We start from the raw sequence: 20,821 nt of genomic DNA on the forward strand, positions 1-20,821 counted from the left end.
CTCCAAACTCAAGAACAAACCATCCAAGTGAGCACAAAATTGGGGAAAAGGGGCAAGAGATCTGCATGTATAAAAAAGAACTCCTGTTATTACTCAAGTGTAAGCAGGAAATGTAAAGGAGATGGAAGCAGAATCAGCCCACTTGGAATTAATATAGTAAGGTTATCAGCATAGGTAGAAATGAAATAAAGGCCAAGGTCCACCTGGAATTAAATGTGCCAAGGATGTCAAGGACAACAAGAAGAGCTTTTTCAAATAGATCAGTAGCAAAAGGAAAACTGAGGATAGTGTGGGCTTGTTACTAAGTGGATAGGGGACACTCATAACAGAGGATGCAGAATTGAGAAGGCAGAATTGCTGAATGCCACCTTTGCACTGGTCTTCACTGGTAAGACCAGACTTCTGGAATCTCTGACCCAGGAGACTGGGATAAAGGACTGTTAGAAGGCAGACTTCTCTCGGTCAAGGAAACTTGGGATAGAGAACACCTAGGCAAACCTGATACCCACAAGTCCAGGGGCCCTGATGGGATGCACCCATGAGTGCTGAGAAGGCTGCTGGACACCACAGTGAGGCTGGTCATGATCATCCCTGAAAGGTTGTGGCAGTCAGGAGGAGTGCCTGAGGACTGGAAAAAAACAAATGTCACCCCAATCTTCAAAAAGAGAAAGAAGGAGGATCCAGGGAACTACCAGCCAGTCAGCCTCACCTCAATCCCTGGAGAGGTGATGAAGTGCCTCATTCTGGAGGCCATCTCTATCCATGTGGGTGACAATCAGGCAACCAAGAACAGTCAGCATGGATTCACTAAAACTAAATCATGAGTGACCAAACTGATTGCCCTCTATGAAGAAACAGCTACCTGGATGGATAACAGCTGAGCCTCAGATTTGGCAAGGCTTTTGACACTGTCTCTCACAGCATCCTCAGGTAAGGTGGGCAGGTAACCGAGCACTGGAACAGATAGCCCAGAGAAAATGTGGAGTCTCCTTCATTGGAGATATTAAAGAACTGCCTGGACACAATCCTGTGCCATGTGCTCTAAGATGGCCCTGCTTGAGCAGAGGTTGGACCTGATGACCCACTGTGGTCCCTTCCATCCTGACCCACTCTGTGATTCTCTGAATTGGTGCATGCTCATAGAAGCCAAGCGCAAAAGTATTGACAGAAATGGTGTATTGAAAATAGACAGTTTTCACTAACTGCCAAGTATTTTTAATGGGAGATATTCTTACCCCCTCATTTAAAGTTTAACAATGCTTACAGAAATAAACTTTTATGACAGACAGGGAGACATCAATTTTAGTTAAAGGAGAAACAGGAAGGCATTAATTTTTAAATTTTACACTTCATTAAGGTGCTATTTTACTTTAACTCTTCATCACTTTGCATGCTAAAATTAATTTCTTGCATACCGTACCTCATCCTTAATATTCTTTGGTTTTCATCCATGTGTATTGCTTCATTCTTCTCCTGTTATCCGTCCATGGTTTTATGCCTCTCCTCTCTTCATAAGCATTTTCTTTCTTTTATTTTGTATTTTATTTTTGTAGGAAAAAGACGAGAAATGCATCTGGCTTTTTATCAAAAACGGTCCTTCTCACAGAGCTGTATTGTCTCTGAATTGGTCAGGGGTCAGGCAAAGAAGTTTCTAATGCAGGCTGATGGCATCTTGATTGGAAGAGGACTCCTCAGAGGCTTATTGGAGTCTAATAGAATTAGTATAACAAAAACCTTTGAATGCTGGATACTCAATTGCCCAGCTTCAGAAGCTGTGTCTTGGAGTGAAGCAAGGTAGTTGAATAAGAAAGAAAAATAGCAAGATCAGTTGTTTTGTTGATTAAAAAAATAGAAATGGTGCCTGAAAATACTGTTAAAGTCCCTGATGAGATTGCTCTGGCTTTTTCTTTTTAACTCAGACTCTAATAAGGACACAGAAGAATGTTATTTTAGCAAAACTCTTGGGAACCGATCTGCAATAAAATCTAATTTTTTTTTTAACCAAAGGAAATTTCTGTCTCAAGAACTGCTAATATTGCAGTTTTCCCAGTGCCTGTTCAGTCATTGCTGGTATAGTATCTTAGTCAATTTTTTTTTTTTTTCAAAAAGCTAATAATTAACAATTTCTATCCTTTTTTCTATATTTTTTGAAGCATCAAGTGAATGACTAAGAGTCTTCCTTTTGAAACTAAGATCACTTGTATGTAGAAAATACATTATTTAACCATTTGTTATTTGTTTTCCATGCTCTGGAAAGCTGACCTAGATATTTAGAAGATAACTTTCAAGTAATTCCTTAGGATCTTTATTATGACAGATCATATGCTTGTGTTGCTGTCACTCTGAGAACAGTTAGGAGTTTGCATTGCAAAACAAATATGAGTATTTCCCAGCATGACAAAAAGACTTTATTATTAAAGATAAAAAGAGTAAGTAGCTTAAATAAAAAGGCTGATATATAGAACAGAATAATGCAAAGGACACCATAGATATCCCTGAAAAAATATCTCTTCCTGAAAAGTGGAAAGAGTTCAGCTGAGGGTAAGCACTCATACCAAAATAAAAGAAAGGCAGCACAACTTCGATAAGCCACACATATGCATAAATATATGTGTCCTTTAATTGAAATTTCAATAAATCTATTACACTTGAAGCTATGACAGAGTGTTAGGACTGGTAAATTGTAACTCATACATTGTGAAAGGTCTTTTATTTATGTAGTATCTGTAGTTAATTTGAGATCTTACTTTCAACAAGTAAGGAGAACTTCTGGGATTACTCCTTCCAGTAAAAATTACCAATTAAGACAAAAATCACTGGTCTTGACTCAAGGAGTTGGTCACCTTTACTTAACCCAGAAAAAGAATGCGTATAAATTACTATGTATAAATTAATGTGTTACTAAATAGTCATGACCAAACACACCTTGGTACCTGAGCCTATCTAGTACCCATGCTCAAATCACAACAGACTCCTGAAATCCCCATAGTATGCTATTCACTTAGATGGATAGATAAATAGATATAATATTTTTTCCTAATGAGACATCCTTTACCATAAGTGCCAGTCCTGGGTGTTCACATCCTGGTAACAATGACATATTGGGTAGGCATTAGCAGGTGCATATAAAAGCTTCCTGGAACACAAAAACAGAAATTAGCACTGTGATTGCCTTCTCATGTTGCTCATTAAGCTCCAGTCATGTCACTTCATATGAAAAAATACCAAGACATAAAATACCATTCCAGAGATAAACTCTTCTATTGAGTCATTGTTTTTTAACAGAATCTAGTAAGTTTTTTGTCAAGAGTTATACCTAAAAGATGGATATTTGACCATATAATTCTCCCAATTATGTTTGAAAGTATCATTCAATTTGTAATTAATAAAAATATAGATTTTTTTTCAGCTATATTATTCTTTGTAGCTGTTATAAGTAGCACTGTACCTGTTACCAAGTAGTCTCTTCTCTTTACAGTTGTTGTTGTGTTCTTTTGAATGGTGTTTGCATCTTATATGGTTAAAATTTTATGTTGTATCTGTTTTTGAATATATTCCCTGTCTGGCAACATCCTTGGAGTTCCTGAAATTTTCTGCCTCACCAGTTGACAGCTTGAAACAATAAAAGGTCTCAGAAAGATAGGAATATTTCATATTGGTATCCTGCCAATTACAGTTTTATTAGTTACATTCTGTCTGTTCAAATGCATCCTGAAGTTTTACGCAGGGTACTACTTTGTCCTCTAACCTCCTAGAAACAGGAAACAAAACAGGCCATGTGTGGCATGGGGGGTACAGAATTGCTTCTGCTTGGTAGCGCATCTGTTATGAGTGATTGTTGTAGTATACTCATCGAGAACCCATGAGAATAAAGAGTTTTAAGAAACTGCAGATCCTATTAAACAAAAAAACAAAAAAACCCACCAGAAAAACATAAAAAGCCCAAATGCTAGGTAAAAAGCAAAAAAGGTTAATTTTAAAAAAATTAATTTCAACGTTGCTGTTCAGATTGATAATTAGTAAGACTGCCTAAGGAGGTTTCCTTGCCCATAATGAAATAAAATTACACAGTCAACTATAGCACTGTATTTTTATTTTTTTAAGACTCCTCTGGGATCTATAGCACACCCAGCAATGAGCTGGAATTCCAGGTTCCAGCAAGGAAAAGATGATCCTGCCCTTCAAGGCAAAGCTCTGAAGGGGCCAAAAGCCAAGGGGAGCACCCAAGATCTTACAATGACATTTCACTGCCAGCCCCCATAACTTCATCCAGGGTTGTTTTAGCTCATGGGTAGGGAAAAAAGTCATGGGAGGGTCTTTGGCTGGGAGCTGGGAGCCCTGGGTAAAGAGAGACACTGTGAGAGAAACACAGAAGGCAAAAGAAGGCAGGAGAGAAGGCAGGACCAGATGGCAATCAGCTGAGAAGGTGACACTCTGAACACCAAACCAGAACTTATGGAAAAGGAATGGGACATAAATAAAGAATTCTGAAACTTCATTTACTGTGTCCTTCTCTGGGCAACCTGCACCAGGACCTCACCACCCTCACAAGGAACAATTATTTTCTATATCAAACCTGAATTTCCTCTCTTTTGGTTTGAACCCAGCTAAATGCAATGAACTCATTTGTGATCATTCTCATAAACTGCTCAGCTCTTTGTTCCAGTGCATCCAGCAAGCAGCAGGAAGGACAGTTTCACCAGGATGGGAACCCAACTCACAGCTGAGGGATTCAGAAAATCTAAAAACCAGCAAAACACCAACAGGGCACAGTGATCATTTTTGCTACAAAAGGCAAAGAGAGTGATGCTTTTCTTAACACTTTTCCAGCTCCAAATTGTACAGTGTATCCCTAATCAAAATACAATTTTGTACTAGCTCTTAACAGATTTATTTTTGCTCTAGTTGTCCAGTATCCCCTTGAAACCACATAGACTTATGGACGTGGAATTTTTCACTGCAGTCTGCTATACATTGCTCAAAGAATTATCTATTTTTGTTTGTTCCTATCCTAGTTCATAATAGGAACTAGATATCCTAATAGTGTCATTTGATGCATCATAATTTTTGTATTTGACAAGGCTCTAAAAACTGACTCCCATTCACTGTCCTCTGTGCTACTTACTGTAGCCTCCTGATCCCCATTCTGTCTTCTCTCCTAAATGAAGAGTTACAGCCTATTCTATTATTCCTTGTACAGGAGGAATTTTTTTGCTTCCATTATCCTGATTGTCCTTTTTTGAAACATTTTTAGCAGTTTCAGGTATCAAGGGACCAAAATGGTATATAATTTTCAAGGTGAGCTGAACTTCGGATTTCTACAAGATACAATTATGTTCTTTGGTTGGTCGCTGTTCTTTTATAATCATAAAGTCATTTATGTTGGAAAAGACCTCCAAGATCACTGAATTCAACCTTTGACCAAACACCATCATCAAGTAAAGCATAGCACCGAGTGCCATGTCCAGGCATTTCTTGAACACTTCCAGAGATGGTAACCCCGGCAGCCCATTCCAATGCTTAACCACACTTTCAGTGAAGAAATTCTTCCTGATGTCCAACCTGAACTTCCCCTGGCACAACTTGAGGCCAGTTGTTCTTGTCCTGTCACTAGTTGCTTGGGAGAAGAGGCTGACCCCCACCTGGCTACAGCCTCCTTTCTGGCAGTAGTAGAGATAAGGACGCCCCTGCGCCTTCTTTTCTCCAGGCTAAGAACCCCCAGCTCCCTCAATTGCTCCTCATATGATTTTACTGTCCTGACCCTTCGCCAGCTCTTTTTCCCTTCTCTGGACACTCTCCAGCTCCTCTATGTCTTTCTTGTAATGAGTGACACAGAAATGGACACAGCACTCAAGGTGTGGCCTCACCAATGCTGAGTACAGAGGGACAATAATTGTCCTGGTCTGGCTGGCCACACTATTGCTGATACAGGCCAGGATGTCATTGGCTTGCTTGGCCACCTGGGCACACTGCTGACTCATGTTCAGCTGCTGTCAACCAGCACCCACTTCTCCACTGGGCAGCTTTCCAGGCACTCTCTCCCCAGACTGTAGTGCTTTGTGGGGATCCAGCCAATGGATCCAGCCGATCCAGATCCCTCCCCAAGGTCATACGACCCTCCAGCAGATCAACACTCCCATCTTTTGCAAAGACTCACAAAAATTGTATTTGTGGTTTTGACCACTACTGAACAGTGCACTGATGATGTTATGGAACCATCTACTTCAACTGGAAGATCTTACTCTGTAATAGAAGTGACTTATTTAAAATTAATCCTAATTCCTTATGTAAATAATGCTCATGGGAAAAATAATCTTTCGCTAGCTTTGATCTGCTGTTGTATTTTGTTTGGTATTTTGTTGCCCAGTTAGTATTAAGATGTTCTGCAAATAGTTTAATTATGTTTCCTGTTGCAATAAACAGCAAAGCTGATATCATTGCTCATCCTTTTTATTTAATTATCTGTGAGTATTTTAAATAATGCAGGTTGCAATGTAGGCAACAGTGGAACGTCACTAGTGATCTTCCTATACTGACAGAATTGCAGATTTTGTCCATCACCTTGTTTTCTATGTAATTTCTAACTAAGTTTAATTAGCAATATATCTGTGAAATGCTGTTCCCTCATGGCTCTTATGTTTTCCTAACTCACCTTTAAAAAAATATATTGTCTTTTCCAAGAGAGATCATCAACATGTCTGCCAATTCTGTTCTTTGTTATAATTTCTCTCACTGTCGATAGATTTAGGTTTTTTCCTATAGTTCTAGCTTGTTTAGCACAGGCCTTACATTTCCTAAGCATTCATTTGAACCTCTTATAACAAAATCAAATTTTATTTTCAATGTTTTAGTCTTCATGTATCAAAGGTTTATGGAGGAGTATACAACTCCAGAGTTCCTGGTTTGTTTCATCCATCTGCTCAAGACTAGGGTAAATGCCACCTGACCTTGGTGATTTGCTACTCTTATGAAGTCAATTTGCTTCTAAAGTAGTTTCAGATTCAGACAGACCCATATATCGTTTGTGCTCCAGAGACAGTTGGAGGAACATGTCTAGTTTTTTTCACACTAATGAAAAGGGTTCATTTATCTTACCTTCAACAGCATTGTTTACTCTGAGTATGCCTTTTATACCTTGATCATAAATCGACCCTCTGGTTTATTTGGAAACCTCTTGCTCCTAATTGATTTGAAGACTTATTATTATTTTTTATTCATTTTGACTAGTTTTGGAACTCTTTTTTTTTCCTCTTGTTGCCTAATTTTGTTTTTCAATTTTATTTGCTTACGGTCCATGGTCTTGTCTTTGTATGTATACGTATCTGTTACTCTTTGTGTGTATAACCTCTCTTAACCTCATTTTTAGCAATTAGATGTTCCTTTTTCTCCTGATTAAGTCCCTCTAAAAAGTGTATTCATTGTCTCTGTCCTTCCAGTGTGGTACCCTTAAGTACTCTTATAAAGTTTTAATTTTCTTAGCTGTCCCTTTTATTTTTCCTTTCAACATGATTCCTCACTTTTGCATAGTTCCCTCCCTGGTGTTATAGTTCCATAAGTGTTGAATTTAAAGTGCACATTAGTTACAATTACACAGGAGCTTTTCAGTTGTAAAAAAATTCAACTAGATTCTGCATAGGGCAAGTACTGAGACTAATCTTGTGAGCTCCAAGAAATAGTAACTGATAGGTATCTAGTTTTTATTGGCTGCATTCTATCCTGTATGTATCAGTCTGATCTCCTGAAGGTTAAGTCAAGTCTGTTATCACAAATACTTTTCTCATTCCTGGTGATTCTCTGTCCATTTCAGTCACTGTTTAGATCCATGTTGAATGGTGACTAGTAAAGACTCCATGCCTGTATTTGGCCTGTATTTGCCCTGTAATTTGTCGGTTTACTGTTGGGGTAGTTGTCTTATTAGTTTTATTTGTTCAACTGTTCTGTAGTTATAACTATCTGCTGTCATGGTTCGCTTAAAAGCCTCCAGTTACTCTGCTGTTTGCCCTCATGTTTTCAAATGTCTCTGGCATGAATCTCTTCCAAGACTCTGCAGCCTTATTTGAGAGATACATACCTTCCTTTCTTTGGTAACTCTGGCTATTTATCTAGCCTATTTTACATTTATTATATCATTTATATCCTGTTACTAATTTTCACTACCTCTTCAGAGTGTTTACATCTCTGTTTAGTTCAGATTTAGTGTGATTTTGGTTTTGTTCTTGGCACTCTGTTTGACATTTCTGGTTTGTATTATTCTCTTCCTAACTTGTCCTTCACTTCCAAATACAGAATATCCCTGTTTATATTCGTAATAGGCTCATCATCCATGAATATACTGTCTTCTGTACTTGTCAGCTTTTGAATGTTTTGGTTGTGCGTGACTACCAATGGTACTGGTACTTGTAGGGATAATTGGAAATACTCTAATTTAAATCATAGCATGTAGTTAATGTATATTGGTGTCCTTTTCATTCATTTACGGTGAGATCCATCGTACACAGGTCTACGTGATTTTATCTCTACAAGAAAATAAAACACAGCCATAGCATACACTCAGCATTGGCCCACAGCTGTCTATACTGTGAGTGTGCTTCCTGCTAATGTCTTGACTTGTGCCAAAATGTCTATACTGGGTATATACTTGGTGTATTCTCTGCCTCAGTTTTGGCCAATTTCTGTACAACTCTCTTAAATAATACCTCAGGCCAAATCAGGAGATGACATGTGTCATGTGTCCCAGTGAGGCAGTTTGGATGGTAGTCATAATGGTTTCAAGGAAATAAAATTTAGTTGTGTGAACAGTTTTACTGTCTGTTTTGATGGAGAAAATCCTCCAGCCTGCTTTATTTTACCATAGGAGTGGCTTTAAAGACTGGAGTTGCAAGACAAATTATCTGTTCTTTGACTCAAACAAGAGGTGAAAAGTTTATTTCTTAATTGCAAAATGGAAAGAAAGAAAGAAATAAAAGAAAGGTCCTGAAAAGAGAATGTGGGACTATATCAGGGTAAGTTAGAGGGAACAGAGAGAAGAGATCAAATAAAAGATAATAATTATTGTTTAGAATATTTCACTATAAAACCTGAAGTTGAATTCAGCAATGTGCTGCATTCAGCAGGTATCTGATGTTGAGTCCCCTCTAAATTACCCACAGATTTGCTCCTCTAAATCACCAAAGATATTTTTTTCCCTTTAGTAGTGAGCATCTATATTTTGAATTGAAGTCCAAATGAAGGATTAAGTGCACCTCATCTTCTGTTGTGAAGCTATGGTGTGTTAAAATGCTGAACATTTACAGCTCATGCTGAAGCTGGTCAAGAAGAGATTTTAAGCAGATAAATTTCATACAGTTTTTTTTAAAAAAGCATATTTTAGCATTTCAAATCAGTGAAACATTATTAATCATACCCAAATTTTTGTGTACCTCCATTTTTGCTCTGTAGAATGAAGATACTTTTGTCAGGCTTTGAATCTGATTTCATTTGTGTGGATGTTCCTACATACTGTACTCCTTAGTTCCACTAAAAAACCCCTAAGCATTTTAAAAACACAGTATTTAGAATTAAACTAAGTTTGTGTTCAAGACATAAGATGATGCTTTAAATAAAGATCAAAGAAAGAAGTATCTATGCTAAGAGGTCTCAAGGCCTTACAGTGTACAGATACTATTACATTAAAGTAGACATTACAGATGCATTGTTATTAAGAAAAAGTTTTTTAAAAAATCCTGTTACCATGTGTCATAGTGCAATTATAGTGCGTAGCAAATTATATATGACCATAGAATTGAAATGAGTTTGTGTTAATGATCTCAATCATGATACTTAATCATGCTCGGCTTTTAGCATTTTACTTTGCAATTTGAACATCTTGAAAAGAAAAAAGTTTTTTGCATTTTTTAAATGAAACTGTTACTAAGCTGTAGTGTAGGAAACATTTAAGATCATGTTCAATATCTTCTTTTAATAGGAATATTTGAAGCTCTGTAATAAGCAATGCTATGAACTATTAAAATAGAAATACTAAGATTATTACAATGTTATGCAAATGAATTGCTTCATAAGGCTACCTGTCAATCGTACAAAAATGAATGTTATAGTTGAACGTATAAGATGCCAATAAGTAGTAGCCTTCTTGTCTTTCTTATAAAATGCCTAAAGCTATCCATGTAGCAATTTTCTATTTGTTGTCTGATCATGCTAAAGCAAACTAAACTGTAAAAACATTTATTCCATCATCACCTCGTGATGGAATATATTAGGATCATATATTTTCAAGATGTAAGAATAGGTGGAGTAAAACAGGAGTTAAGTAAGCAGACAGCAGTTAGGTCCTGGAAAACATTTCTTGGGAATGACTCACTGAATTTAAAGTTACGGATATATTGTAATTTAGATCGGATCTGAACTTTGTCAGTTAATTCTGATCAAAAGTTTTGATGCAGTTCCAAATGAAGAAAAATACTATGAAACAATTAGAATTAGTACAAAATCCAAAGAAACTGAATTATATCAGCAGAAATTGAATCATCTAAACCTCTTGATATGTCAGGTACCATGTTTGTAATGAAATAGTTTTCCATTTATAGCATAGGTTAGTGTACTACAGTGTTCATAGGAAGAGAAGCAATTTTGAAAATGTATTAAACTATCCTTAATTTTTTATACCATATGTATTACTTTTATCCACCTAAAATGAAACTAAAATTCAGGGTTTATTATGTTTCACTTTTCCCTCAGTCAATATGAACATACATCTAGCATGAGGAATGTTTAAAAAAAAGAGCTACTTATATTAAAATAACTTGTTAATGTAACATTACGGTTTTGACTAGTGAAATAAAAATTCATATTTATCTGAATCTATGAAACTGTAAAACACCCAAACAGGAAGTACACATGTAGGAATTTCTAATGTACAGGAAAAAAAATTCTTAAATGTTCAGGAATTACTGTAAAAATGGCATTCTAGCCAGTTCTGTTCAGCATGTTCCAAAAAACATTCCCATCAACTGTATAATTATTCTCAACAGATGAAGTGCTACTATTATGTTGTCAGGCACCATGAGTTACACATTATTGAAATGTCAAATTCAGCATACTTTTAAACATATGATAGATTTCGCTAGAAAAATATTGATAAATGTTTATCTTCCTTATGCACATAAATCTGAAATGAAAAAATTAAACATTTGAAGCAGGTTATCTCTAAAAGTCTTTCAGCATATGCTGCAAAAAATAGATATAGATCTGAAGACATTGATTAGAAAACATTGGTATTTTTGACTGAAAAATTAGAACAAATATCATGCATATGTGGTAGCTATGAAAATGCACATCTCTGAGCTCTTCATATAATTTTCCCTTGTCAAAGGGAAAGTATGAAAAATTTCTGTTCAGAAAGGATAGCACTTCAGAGATAGAAAAGCATACTAAAAGTCTGAATACACAACTCACAGATTCTGCTCTCTGTAATAAGAAATTAAGTAATTGCCTGTAAATCAATGCAGAATGATACAACTGAACTTGATCTAGGCTACCTTTGAGAATTATTTTTTAAAGTAAACAAGAACCTAGGAACATCTTCTGTGCTCTTTCAGATGTTGTATTTTCACCTAAATTTATTTTTTCTACAATTTTTTAAAGCACAGAACTGTTACACTTCGTAGACAACCAGTTGGTGGCTTGGGCTTAAGCATAAAGGTATGGGTAACTTCTCTTCTTTTCTTTCAAATTTCAGTATGACCACTTCAGTCTTGAGATCTCATGGTTAATATGTCTCTCCTGCAGGGTGGTGCCGAGCACAAAGTGCCTGTCGTCATATCAAAAATATTTAAAGACCAAGCAGGTAAATTATGCTATTTTCTAATATACTACTGTAGTTTTCAATAGTTTCAGGAATCTTTTTTTACTTCAGTAAGACAGTTATTTTATAAACAGAATAGGTAAAGTTATTTGCAAAAACAAAAGTATGACACAGGAAATCTATTGATGTACTTAACTTCAATAATGCAGAGGATAGAAAAAATACAGACCAAATATTTTTTTTTTCCCCACGGAGTAATTCACTGCTCTATGGTATGACTAACTGTGCCTAGGTGCCAGCAATGGGTGATTTGTAATGCTTATTGTGATGAAGATAACACATCTAAATCAGTACAGTCTATTCCAGTTAAGTATTACACTGACATTTATCTAGCAGAAGGAATCTTTGGGAGATTTTTTCAGACTTGAGACTCAACTTGGCAAGTAGGAAAACTGGTCTGGAAAACAAAGGGGGCTCTTGTGTGAGGAAAAGTAGAGCTGCTGCATGTGGCTGCATGTTGCTGAATTGCAATATGTACTAAGGGTCTTAGATGACCAAAAGCAAAGTCATATTCTCTTCTCTGGTGGATATGGACCTGAGGATTACTTTGTTCTTCTGTTTTCTGAGGCATTCCCTTACATATTTTAAGATGTGTTATCCTTCTGTTATAAGGTTCTATGTGTTTTCTCTCTTCCCTAGTATAAATCTATCCATTTCACATAACTTTTCCTTCAACAAAAGACAGGCACTGTGATCTTCAGTGCATGTCCTGCTCCTTAAGTGTCTCAAAGCTGCTGACAGGATCTTTTGAACTCATCTGGCTCTTTTCTTGCTTTGCTCCAATGGACATTAAGCACATTTGCTTGACACCATGCTTAGACTCATGCTTTACTAGGTTGCAGAGTGTGGTCATTTTTCTCCTCTGCATTTTCTTCAGGGGTCCTTTTTTTTACTTGAAATGAATATCCATTTTCATCTGATACCTGGTGAATATTGAATGGATTGTCTAGGCCTGTACACTGTTGGAAGCACTGCTTCAAGTTTCCTGTGTACAGTACCTACATATTTCATTATAATGATTCTTTCTATAATATTGTTTCTGCAGTGAGGAAAAGAAGTTGTTTTTATGTCAATTGTGTTACTGTATATGGAACAGTAATATGCTGCTTAAATATACAGTATAATAAACCATACCAAGAAAAAAATGCATTAAAATAATAATAGCAAAATTAATATAAACATGCAGTTCTAAGGGAAGTAATTCAGCAAATTAATCACCAACAAGGAAAGCTACCTCCAGCCCTCTTAGGGTATAGTACCTTTAATCATGCTTAGCAGTGAGTTTTTATATAGAATACATACATTTGGAGTTTTGTACATTGCGAGTAGTTTTTCTTGATGTGTATTTATTTGTAAAATAACAAGTGCAACAACAATTTTATGGGGTCAGATTTCTACATCAAATTTTAAAATCTCTCCTCAGAAGGTACTTGTTTTAGGATCTGTAGTCTTTTGTCTGAGTAGACTCCAAAATCAATAGTGGTTATTAGCCAGAGGTAGTGGTATATCACAGCAAGCCCATATGAAATGTTCCTGGCTGGATCAGTGAATGGAATGAAGACTTCAACACTCCTGGCAAGGTATGAAGGAAGTTGTCTATGTAGTGTCAGCTGCCCCTCTGGTGTGGAGAAGAGGCTCTCAGCATTTCTTTCTGCATGTATTCAGGCTCGTTTCAGTGTGCTCCTGAGGCCACTTCCAGCCTGAATGAGTCTGCAATTCATGTAGTGCTGCAGGTGCTAAAGATCAGAGATCTGTGATAAAAATTATTTTTGTGGCATGTGGCTTACAGCACTCCCATTCTGGCTACTGAATTTCTGTGCAACAGAAAACAGAGTGGAGTTTTTTGTTTTCTTGCTTCTTCCAGAAAATAAGTATTTCTAAAAAGCATCAAAAGATTTCCAGAAAAATTTTAGAAGTACTAAACCTTGTTACACTGCAAATCCTTTTTTTTGGGTATATGATCTCACAAATCTTAAACTCCTGCTGTTATTCAGTATAGGAGGAAGATAATATCAAAGGCTATTCACAGTGTTACTTTTCTAGTATCATATATAACTGGAAATTAATAGTAAGAGACTATGTCTACATTTATCTCACAGGTGACATTGAGGCAGTATTTCTGGTTTAAGTTTCTAGTGTTTTAATGAAAGAGAAAACAATCTGGTAACATTATTTATGAGAGAATAAGAAGTGTTCTACAAATATGTGCGTTCTTTCTCCATTTATTTAATATATATATATATAAATGCACAGACATGCATACCAAAATACAGATGTATTTACATATAACAGAATATCTGGGAAAATATTCATTTTGAATATAATAAGGGGAAGTGTTAAGCATGATGGAGAGATGAGACCCATACAGATTTATCTCAAGCTAAGTTTTGGACTGAACCATCTGTATATTCATAATGTGGACAAATCAGCAATGGACTTCCATTACACAAGGTACTAATAACAGTGAAACTGATTGGCTGGCTTTAAGAGTAGTTTTTAGTTAAGCAGTGAGATTCATTGCTGCTTCATGCAAATATACAGAATTTTAAAACACAAAAAAAGTTTCATTGTGCAGTAACATTTGAAAATAAATAATTTGCCTCATAAAAATCCAATATCTTATCAGGGATTTTACTGTTTTGTGTACTTGAGTAAAATACCTGAACTTACATGATTAAAATTCTCCTTATTGACTAAAGAACTGATTTTCTAAAATGACTGACAATTTGAGATGCTTTTCATGAAATTTAATGCTTTTTATATGACAACACTGTAAAATCATGTTTACAACCCCACTTTGTTTGGATATTGTACTATCTTTTAGTTCCAAAAGTAGAAGCATAATAGAATAAAGCAGTTGCTCCTTTTTAAGATCTCTATAACATTTGTGCTATCTAAATAAAATAATCAGTTGTCTATCTTTGTACAATTTAATTTTTTCAAACATTGGATAAGTGATTCAGTATTGACCGAAGCATCAGCTGACAGCATTAGTGCTTCAGTTTTTGAAATTGAATGAAGTTTTCAATAGGATTTCATTATTCCGCAGAAGCACTTCTGTAGCAGCAGTGTTTATCAATATTACACCTAGAGTTCTGACTTCTCAGCTGTGATCATTGTGTTTATAAATTTCAAATTAAGTTATTCTAGATCACTCTCTAGTAAGACTTTCCTGAACAAGTTCACTGAAATATACACAAAAACTCTCAATTCAAGAACATAACTTTACATTGCTGAAATACAAGATTCAGTTGTCACTCAGTGCTGAACACTAATGTCCAGTGTATTGCAAATCACAGTAAAGAATATCCTGAGTTTTCCTTGAGCATGTCCTCCTCATCAGTATCAGAGGAAATTTTGCTAATGCCAATGACTTATCAACAAGTTTGGCCTTTTAAATTTTTCTATGGATTCTGTATTCCATTCTAACAAAGGTTACATTTTTTTCCTACCTCCAGAGCTTTTGCTAAAGTTGGTTGCAGAGGGAAGAAAGTTCCATGTGAGACAGAATGAGAAAAAGTAAATGCAAACAGTTACAAATTCAAAAGTAAAGAGATATAATTAGCTACAGAGTAATTTTTATCCCGTCGGAAATTATTTCACTTCCAAAGCCAGGATTTTTTTCCTACCCATATATCGAATCATCCAATTGACTCAGTGTATTAGCAACATTGCTGATAATCTCCCAGATTATGAAAAGAATTAGTGTTGTTGAAGCTTCTCAGTAATATTCTATAAGCCTGATTCAAGTTGGTTTGTTGGTTTTTTTAATGTAATTTAATACAGTATTATTTTTCTTGTGTTTTCCTTTTGAAACTGATTTAAGATGTAGTACATTATACTCTCTCGTACAATGGTTGGTGATTTGCTATTCGTTTCTAGGTGTGTAATATTTTTATGTATGTGCTATAATTCATATTAGCAGTTTATTTAGGGTAAAGAGTGCTGTGGACTTAGTCAAATAAATGTAGAGTCCTGTCCTTAGAGATATGTAATGAAATGTCCTGAAGCTGAAAAAGAATCCTATCAGTCAGGTTTACTTGTTTAACAGTGAATTCACCGGATCGATTGAAAGTGCTTTGGAGAACCTTCAGACACTATATGTGGATAAAGAGTACAAGCTTTCATGTGTTAACATCTTTTTCTATGTTATTCCTATTTTTGATTGCTATTCTTTATGAGTTTGTGGAATCTAGGTGGTGGAGATTTTGAAATGTATTTCAATTTTGAAATGTATACCAAATGAATTTTGAAATCTAACCTCATCCTATGTACAAGTAATTTACCGCATATAATATTGGAAGTTCTGGTTGTTTAAATATCAGACAATAAAGTACTGTTTCATGTTGCATAATTATCCAGTTAGCAATCACGTTTTCATCTTGATTCAACTTTTCATTTTGTGAGACCTTCTGCAATAATCTGACTACTGCTGTGAGTTCTGCCTCATGTATAATATGTGAATAATATGTCAGACAAGCAGCAATAATGAAACATAACAGTGGTTTCAGCTCATTAGGCATGATGAAAATAGGTAAATAAAATTAAGTAAAACCCGATGGAATAGGTTTAGTTTGCATTGTGCCAGTTTAAAAAAAAACTCCCTTAAGAGCCAAAATTCATTAAAATCTTAATTTGAATGCATTTTCCCACTTCTGTCAAAAAAGTTGGCTTATAACTTACATTCTGCTGTGTTGAAAAATCTGGTTTGGGTCCATTTCTGACTGCATACCCTGGCAGGATGGGAATGAACTCCAGATATTCAGCAACTGAAACTTTCTTGGCTTGAAACCATGTGGTCTGCAAACATAGACTGTGTCCAAATATCACATCCTGGCTGCTTGCATTCAGGACTGTCTGTAGGACATGGCATCAACTTGATGAGGGCTTTTAACAGTTTCCCTTACATGCCAAACCAAGTTGGTTTGATGTAAAATTGTGTGAAATGGATACCTCCTCCATAGGTATACTTCTGGTTTTTTGTGTGGACTCCAGTCATCCCCCAGGGTACTGAGCCTAGTCTGAACAAGCTGATGGACCTGATGTGAGATTGCACCAAGCTGCACAGTATGGTTGTATTCACAGCTGAGGTCCTTCATTCCTACAACTGTACTCACCTTAGTTTCATCAGCCTTGGCGATCTGTTCCACTGAGCCAGCAAGCTCAGTATTAAGGATGAGTTAAGTGCAAACAGAGGTATTTGTGTTTATAAGAAAGGCAGAATGGATGAAAAATTTGTATTGTACCTTATGCTAATGAAGGTGAAGACTGAATTCAAGGCCATCATGGAAAAGAAAGCCTCATTACAACATAAGGCTTCATTAGAATATAAGACATTTGAAGCTGCGTGTTGTTTAATTTTTGGATATTATTTCCTAATATCACTTAAAAATTTCTTCAATTTTTAGAGCTTCTAACACTGCTAGCCATATTTATGGAAATAATAAATTTTTGCAATTTTAAATAGCTTTTCACTGACTCTTAACTGAGTCTTAGCTATGCTTGACTAATAAAACTTACTATATAAACAAAATATAACTTATTCATAGTGATAACCTATTCATAATTATAACAATTGCTTTTCTTAGTTATTGCTACTTACTTCTGAATTCTGTTCATGGGAAATGTGTGAGTGTTTTTACTTTTGTTTTCAAACTCAAGGACCATGTTTAGGTAGGAGTCCCAAGTAATAAATGGCAATAGTAATGTATCACTTTCAAATTTTCTGAAAATACATTTTAAAAAACTCTGCCTTGCTTTTATTATAGTCACATCTTAGTGGTCATGACTTATCTTAAAAAGGTAGGATTTTAAAGTAATTACTTTAATAAACTATTTTAAAGTAATTATTTAAAATTAAAGTAAATAATGTTCCAATTTTGTTTCCTTAATTTGATAATTGATGATTTTTTTTATAAGCAAAATCAAATGATCAAGAACTGAATGTAAAATGGAAAGTATTTTTCTCTAATAAGAATTAATTGTGATAACCATTCCTGTGTTCTCTCTCTGCTGCAACATCAATAAGTTTGGAAACATCTACTTGTTTGGATACACCTACAAGAATTATGTTGCCATTTGGTTTGGCTTTAGAATCTTTGAATCGAGACACAGAAATATGTGGAATTCTAGGAAACTCAGACCATTTGATTTTTTTCTCCTTTTGTTTCCTAAAGTAGGTATAAAATCAGTTTAATTACAGTGTATGCTGGTACTTTTTACAGATCATGTTATAGACTGGAAACATAACCTATGTCACAAACCTGTTTGCAATTAGAAAACCACTGAAAAGCCTTTAAATAATATTTGCTTCAGTTACTGCTAAGAATTGGGTGGATAGAAATAAAAACCCAAACTATAATACTTTTTTCATACTGCCTTTTAAAGCACATTTAATTAAAGACAGTGTCATGCCAAGGACTATTCCAGATTCTAGTCTTCTCAGTTTTATTATATAAGCAGCTATTGTCCCACCTCAGTTAAAAATTGGCAAATTTTGGCTGTAACATAGCCTCACTGATTTATTAGGCAAAGGTAATGACGTATTATTTTGAAATTAGCTGTAGAAAACAGTTATAATACCATCTGTCTTTTAAAAATCATGGCACAGAATAAACAGATTATGGTTTTAAGGTTAAGGTTCCTTAATGCCCATTGGTATGCTCTTTGGATTCCTTATTGCCTTTATACAACTTACTCATTTTACTTTTTGGCATACACAAAATATAAGGCAATTTTTATTTGTTTGTAATAAAGCTAAGTTTATCCCCTTAATAGGACTGGAAATTTGCTGGTACAGTAATTTTCTTTTCAGGTTGTATTCAGTTCTAGCCTTTGAGATAAAAATGGTTTTATCAGTAGAAGCTTCTAGGGAGCATTATGTTTTGAAAATCTTTTTTTTTTCTTTTTGTTGAGGTCATCTAAAAGGAGAAGGTGAAAGAGCAAAGCCAATATCTAACACCTATCCTCACAGAACATTCAGCTGTGTAATATTTTTCCTGTTGAAAAGCATTCCCTGCTCTGCCCAGCCTTTGCCTACCCCTGTGTCCAGTACCTTTCTCACCTCACTCATTCTGTGTCTCAGATTGCATTGATTCTTAAAACATGTTGAGCTTCTGTGCTTCAGGCTTGCATATGCTTAGCTCTAGAAGTGACTCCTTCATGGGTAGATACAGGAGTTTTAGGATCATTTCTAGATGAGTTCCCTTACTGCTTGCTCCACAGGCACCGAGGAAAAGTGTAGAGGAAGAGGAGTCTCAGTTCCACATCTGTCACTTGGTTCATTGTGGGAAACATGAGAATAATTGAATGGGTGTTTGAGTAAACACATTGCATCATTGAGCGATTTACAGCTTTTCCTTACATGATAAATGGGACACAAATAAAGAGGAGAAAGAAAACTAAGCTAAGGAAACTTCATGGTCAAAAATAGAAATTTTGAAAGGTGGGTTTTTTCTCTTAAACCAAGAAATTAAATTTATACAAGTCCTGTTAAGACTATGTTTAGGGCTAAAAGCTTCCCTAACAAGGTAGTTTTCAATAATTGAGTTAATATAGTTGTATTTTAAATCACGGACTAAAGCTCTTGCTTGCAGCAGGTGTATCTTTATAGTCATGAGTGTAGTTACTTCCAGTTCATGGGAGAGGAGGGAAAGATACATCCGGATATGTTGGAATAGTCTTTTGCATCCTTAATACTAATTTTTTCCAGTCTTGTCTTTTCATCTAGTTTCTTAACTATTCCTTTAGATTTTATTTATGTAGTTAAATACTTACGCATATATTTAATGCTAACCTTATGGATTGATAAGTCCATGAAGTCAGTGCAGTTCATTGTGTGTTCTTTAAGCAGCATTTTTTGTCATAGGATATAGTACCTTGTATGTTTCTCATGTGATTCAGGAATTCAACAAAAATTGAGTGAAAATATGTACTTTGACCAATCTTGAAAAATATAAGGATACCAGATTATCTAGGGACTCAAATCTTCTAGAGATATGCATCAAGTAACTAGTTGTAAGAAGAATGTTCTAAGACTCTGTTCACTAAATTTTCTATTTCAATACCTTTCAAATTTTGGAAAATTTAATAGAGCCCTTCTTCAGTCCTAATGGATAGGAAAAGTAAACAAATGAAAACTAGAAAGAATTACTGGTTCTTTTCCTTTCTCACTGAGTGCAAAAGAAATTTTAATAGTTCATGGCTCTGTTTGAGGTGTATTTTTTTAAAGATTAGAATGATGGATCATTTATCTTTGGGAAAGTGTTTCAAATCTAGTATTCTTAAAAATAGGATTTTAATTTTTTTAAAGGTTATTTTCATACCCTTATTTCAACATAAGCCCTTTTAGGTTTCCCTCATGCTTTCCTTCCATTCAGTTATTCTTTTGAATTTAACCAATATACAGCATTTAATCAGCATTAAACCTTTTTGAAGATAATTAAGAGGAAGAGTAAAGGTGATGTAGCACTAGTTATTGTAACACATGCTTCATTTAATTTTACAACCTGGTACATCTCTGCTTATCACTACTTTGTGCTTATTTTCTTTTTAGTCTTTTTTCTGTATGTGTTAATTCACTGCTACTAAAATACTATTTCAAGTAAAACTTCAAGAGGCGAACTGGATTCTGAAAAAGTTATATTTATTGTTTCAGTAAATAAGGACTCCCTGGTAGTCCAAAGCTCTTTTGCAAGTATTTTGTTTTTAGTATTGCTTGATTTTACACATAGCAACTGATAATTTTAGAACAGCCTTTCATGAGCACCTTTGTGGATGAGGATGTTGCCAGTGGGAGAAAGAGTTTCACATACCTGGAAGATTTTACTTAATATTTTTGTCGTGTAGAGAGAATGTGACTTCATGAAAGCATGAATAGATGTCTTCTCTTGTTTATAGTATGCCTTAGAGAAACAAAACTGACTTTTTTCTCCAAAGAGTTTTCTAAGTCACTTTATTTCT

The 20,821-nt window shown here is 35.2% G+C and overlaps 1 protein-coding gene across 1 annotated transcript in view; it reads left to right on the forward strand.

The window, feature by feature from the left end:
• Window positions 1-20,821, forward strand: part of SNTG2 (syntrophin gamma 2) — a 194,157-nt gene that overhangs the window by 66,017 nt on the left and 107,319 nt on the right. Inside the window, exons 4-5 of the mRNA XM_085056753.1 lie at window positions 11,641-11,697; window positions 11,785-11,842. Coding sequence (XP_084912879.1) covers window positions 11,641-11,697; window positions 11,785-11,842 — 115 coding nt within the window. The remainder of the gene's footprint in view (window positions 1-11,640; window positions 11,698-11,784; window positions 11,843-20,821) is intronic.

The sequence above is a fragment of the Lichenostomus cassidix genome, chromosome 3 (genome assembly GCF_008360975.1).
Source record: "Lichenostomus cassidix isolate B80296 chromosome 3, HeHo_3.0, whole genome shotgun sequence".
NCBI classification, from domain to species: Eukaryota; Metazoa; Chordata; class Aves; order Passeriformes; family Meliphagidae; genus Lichenostomus; species Lichenostomus cassidix.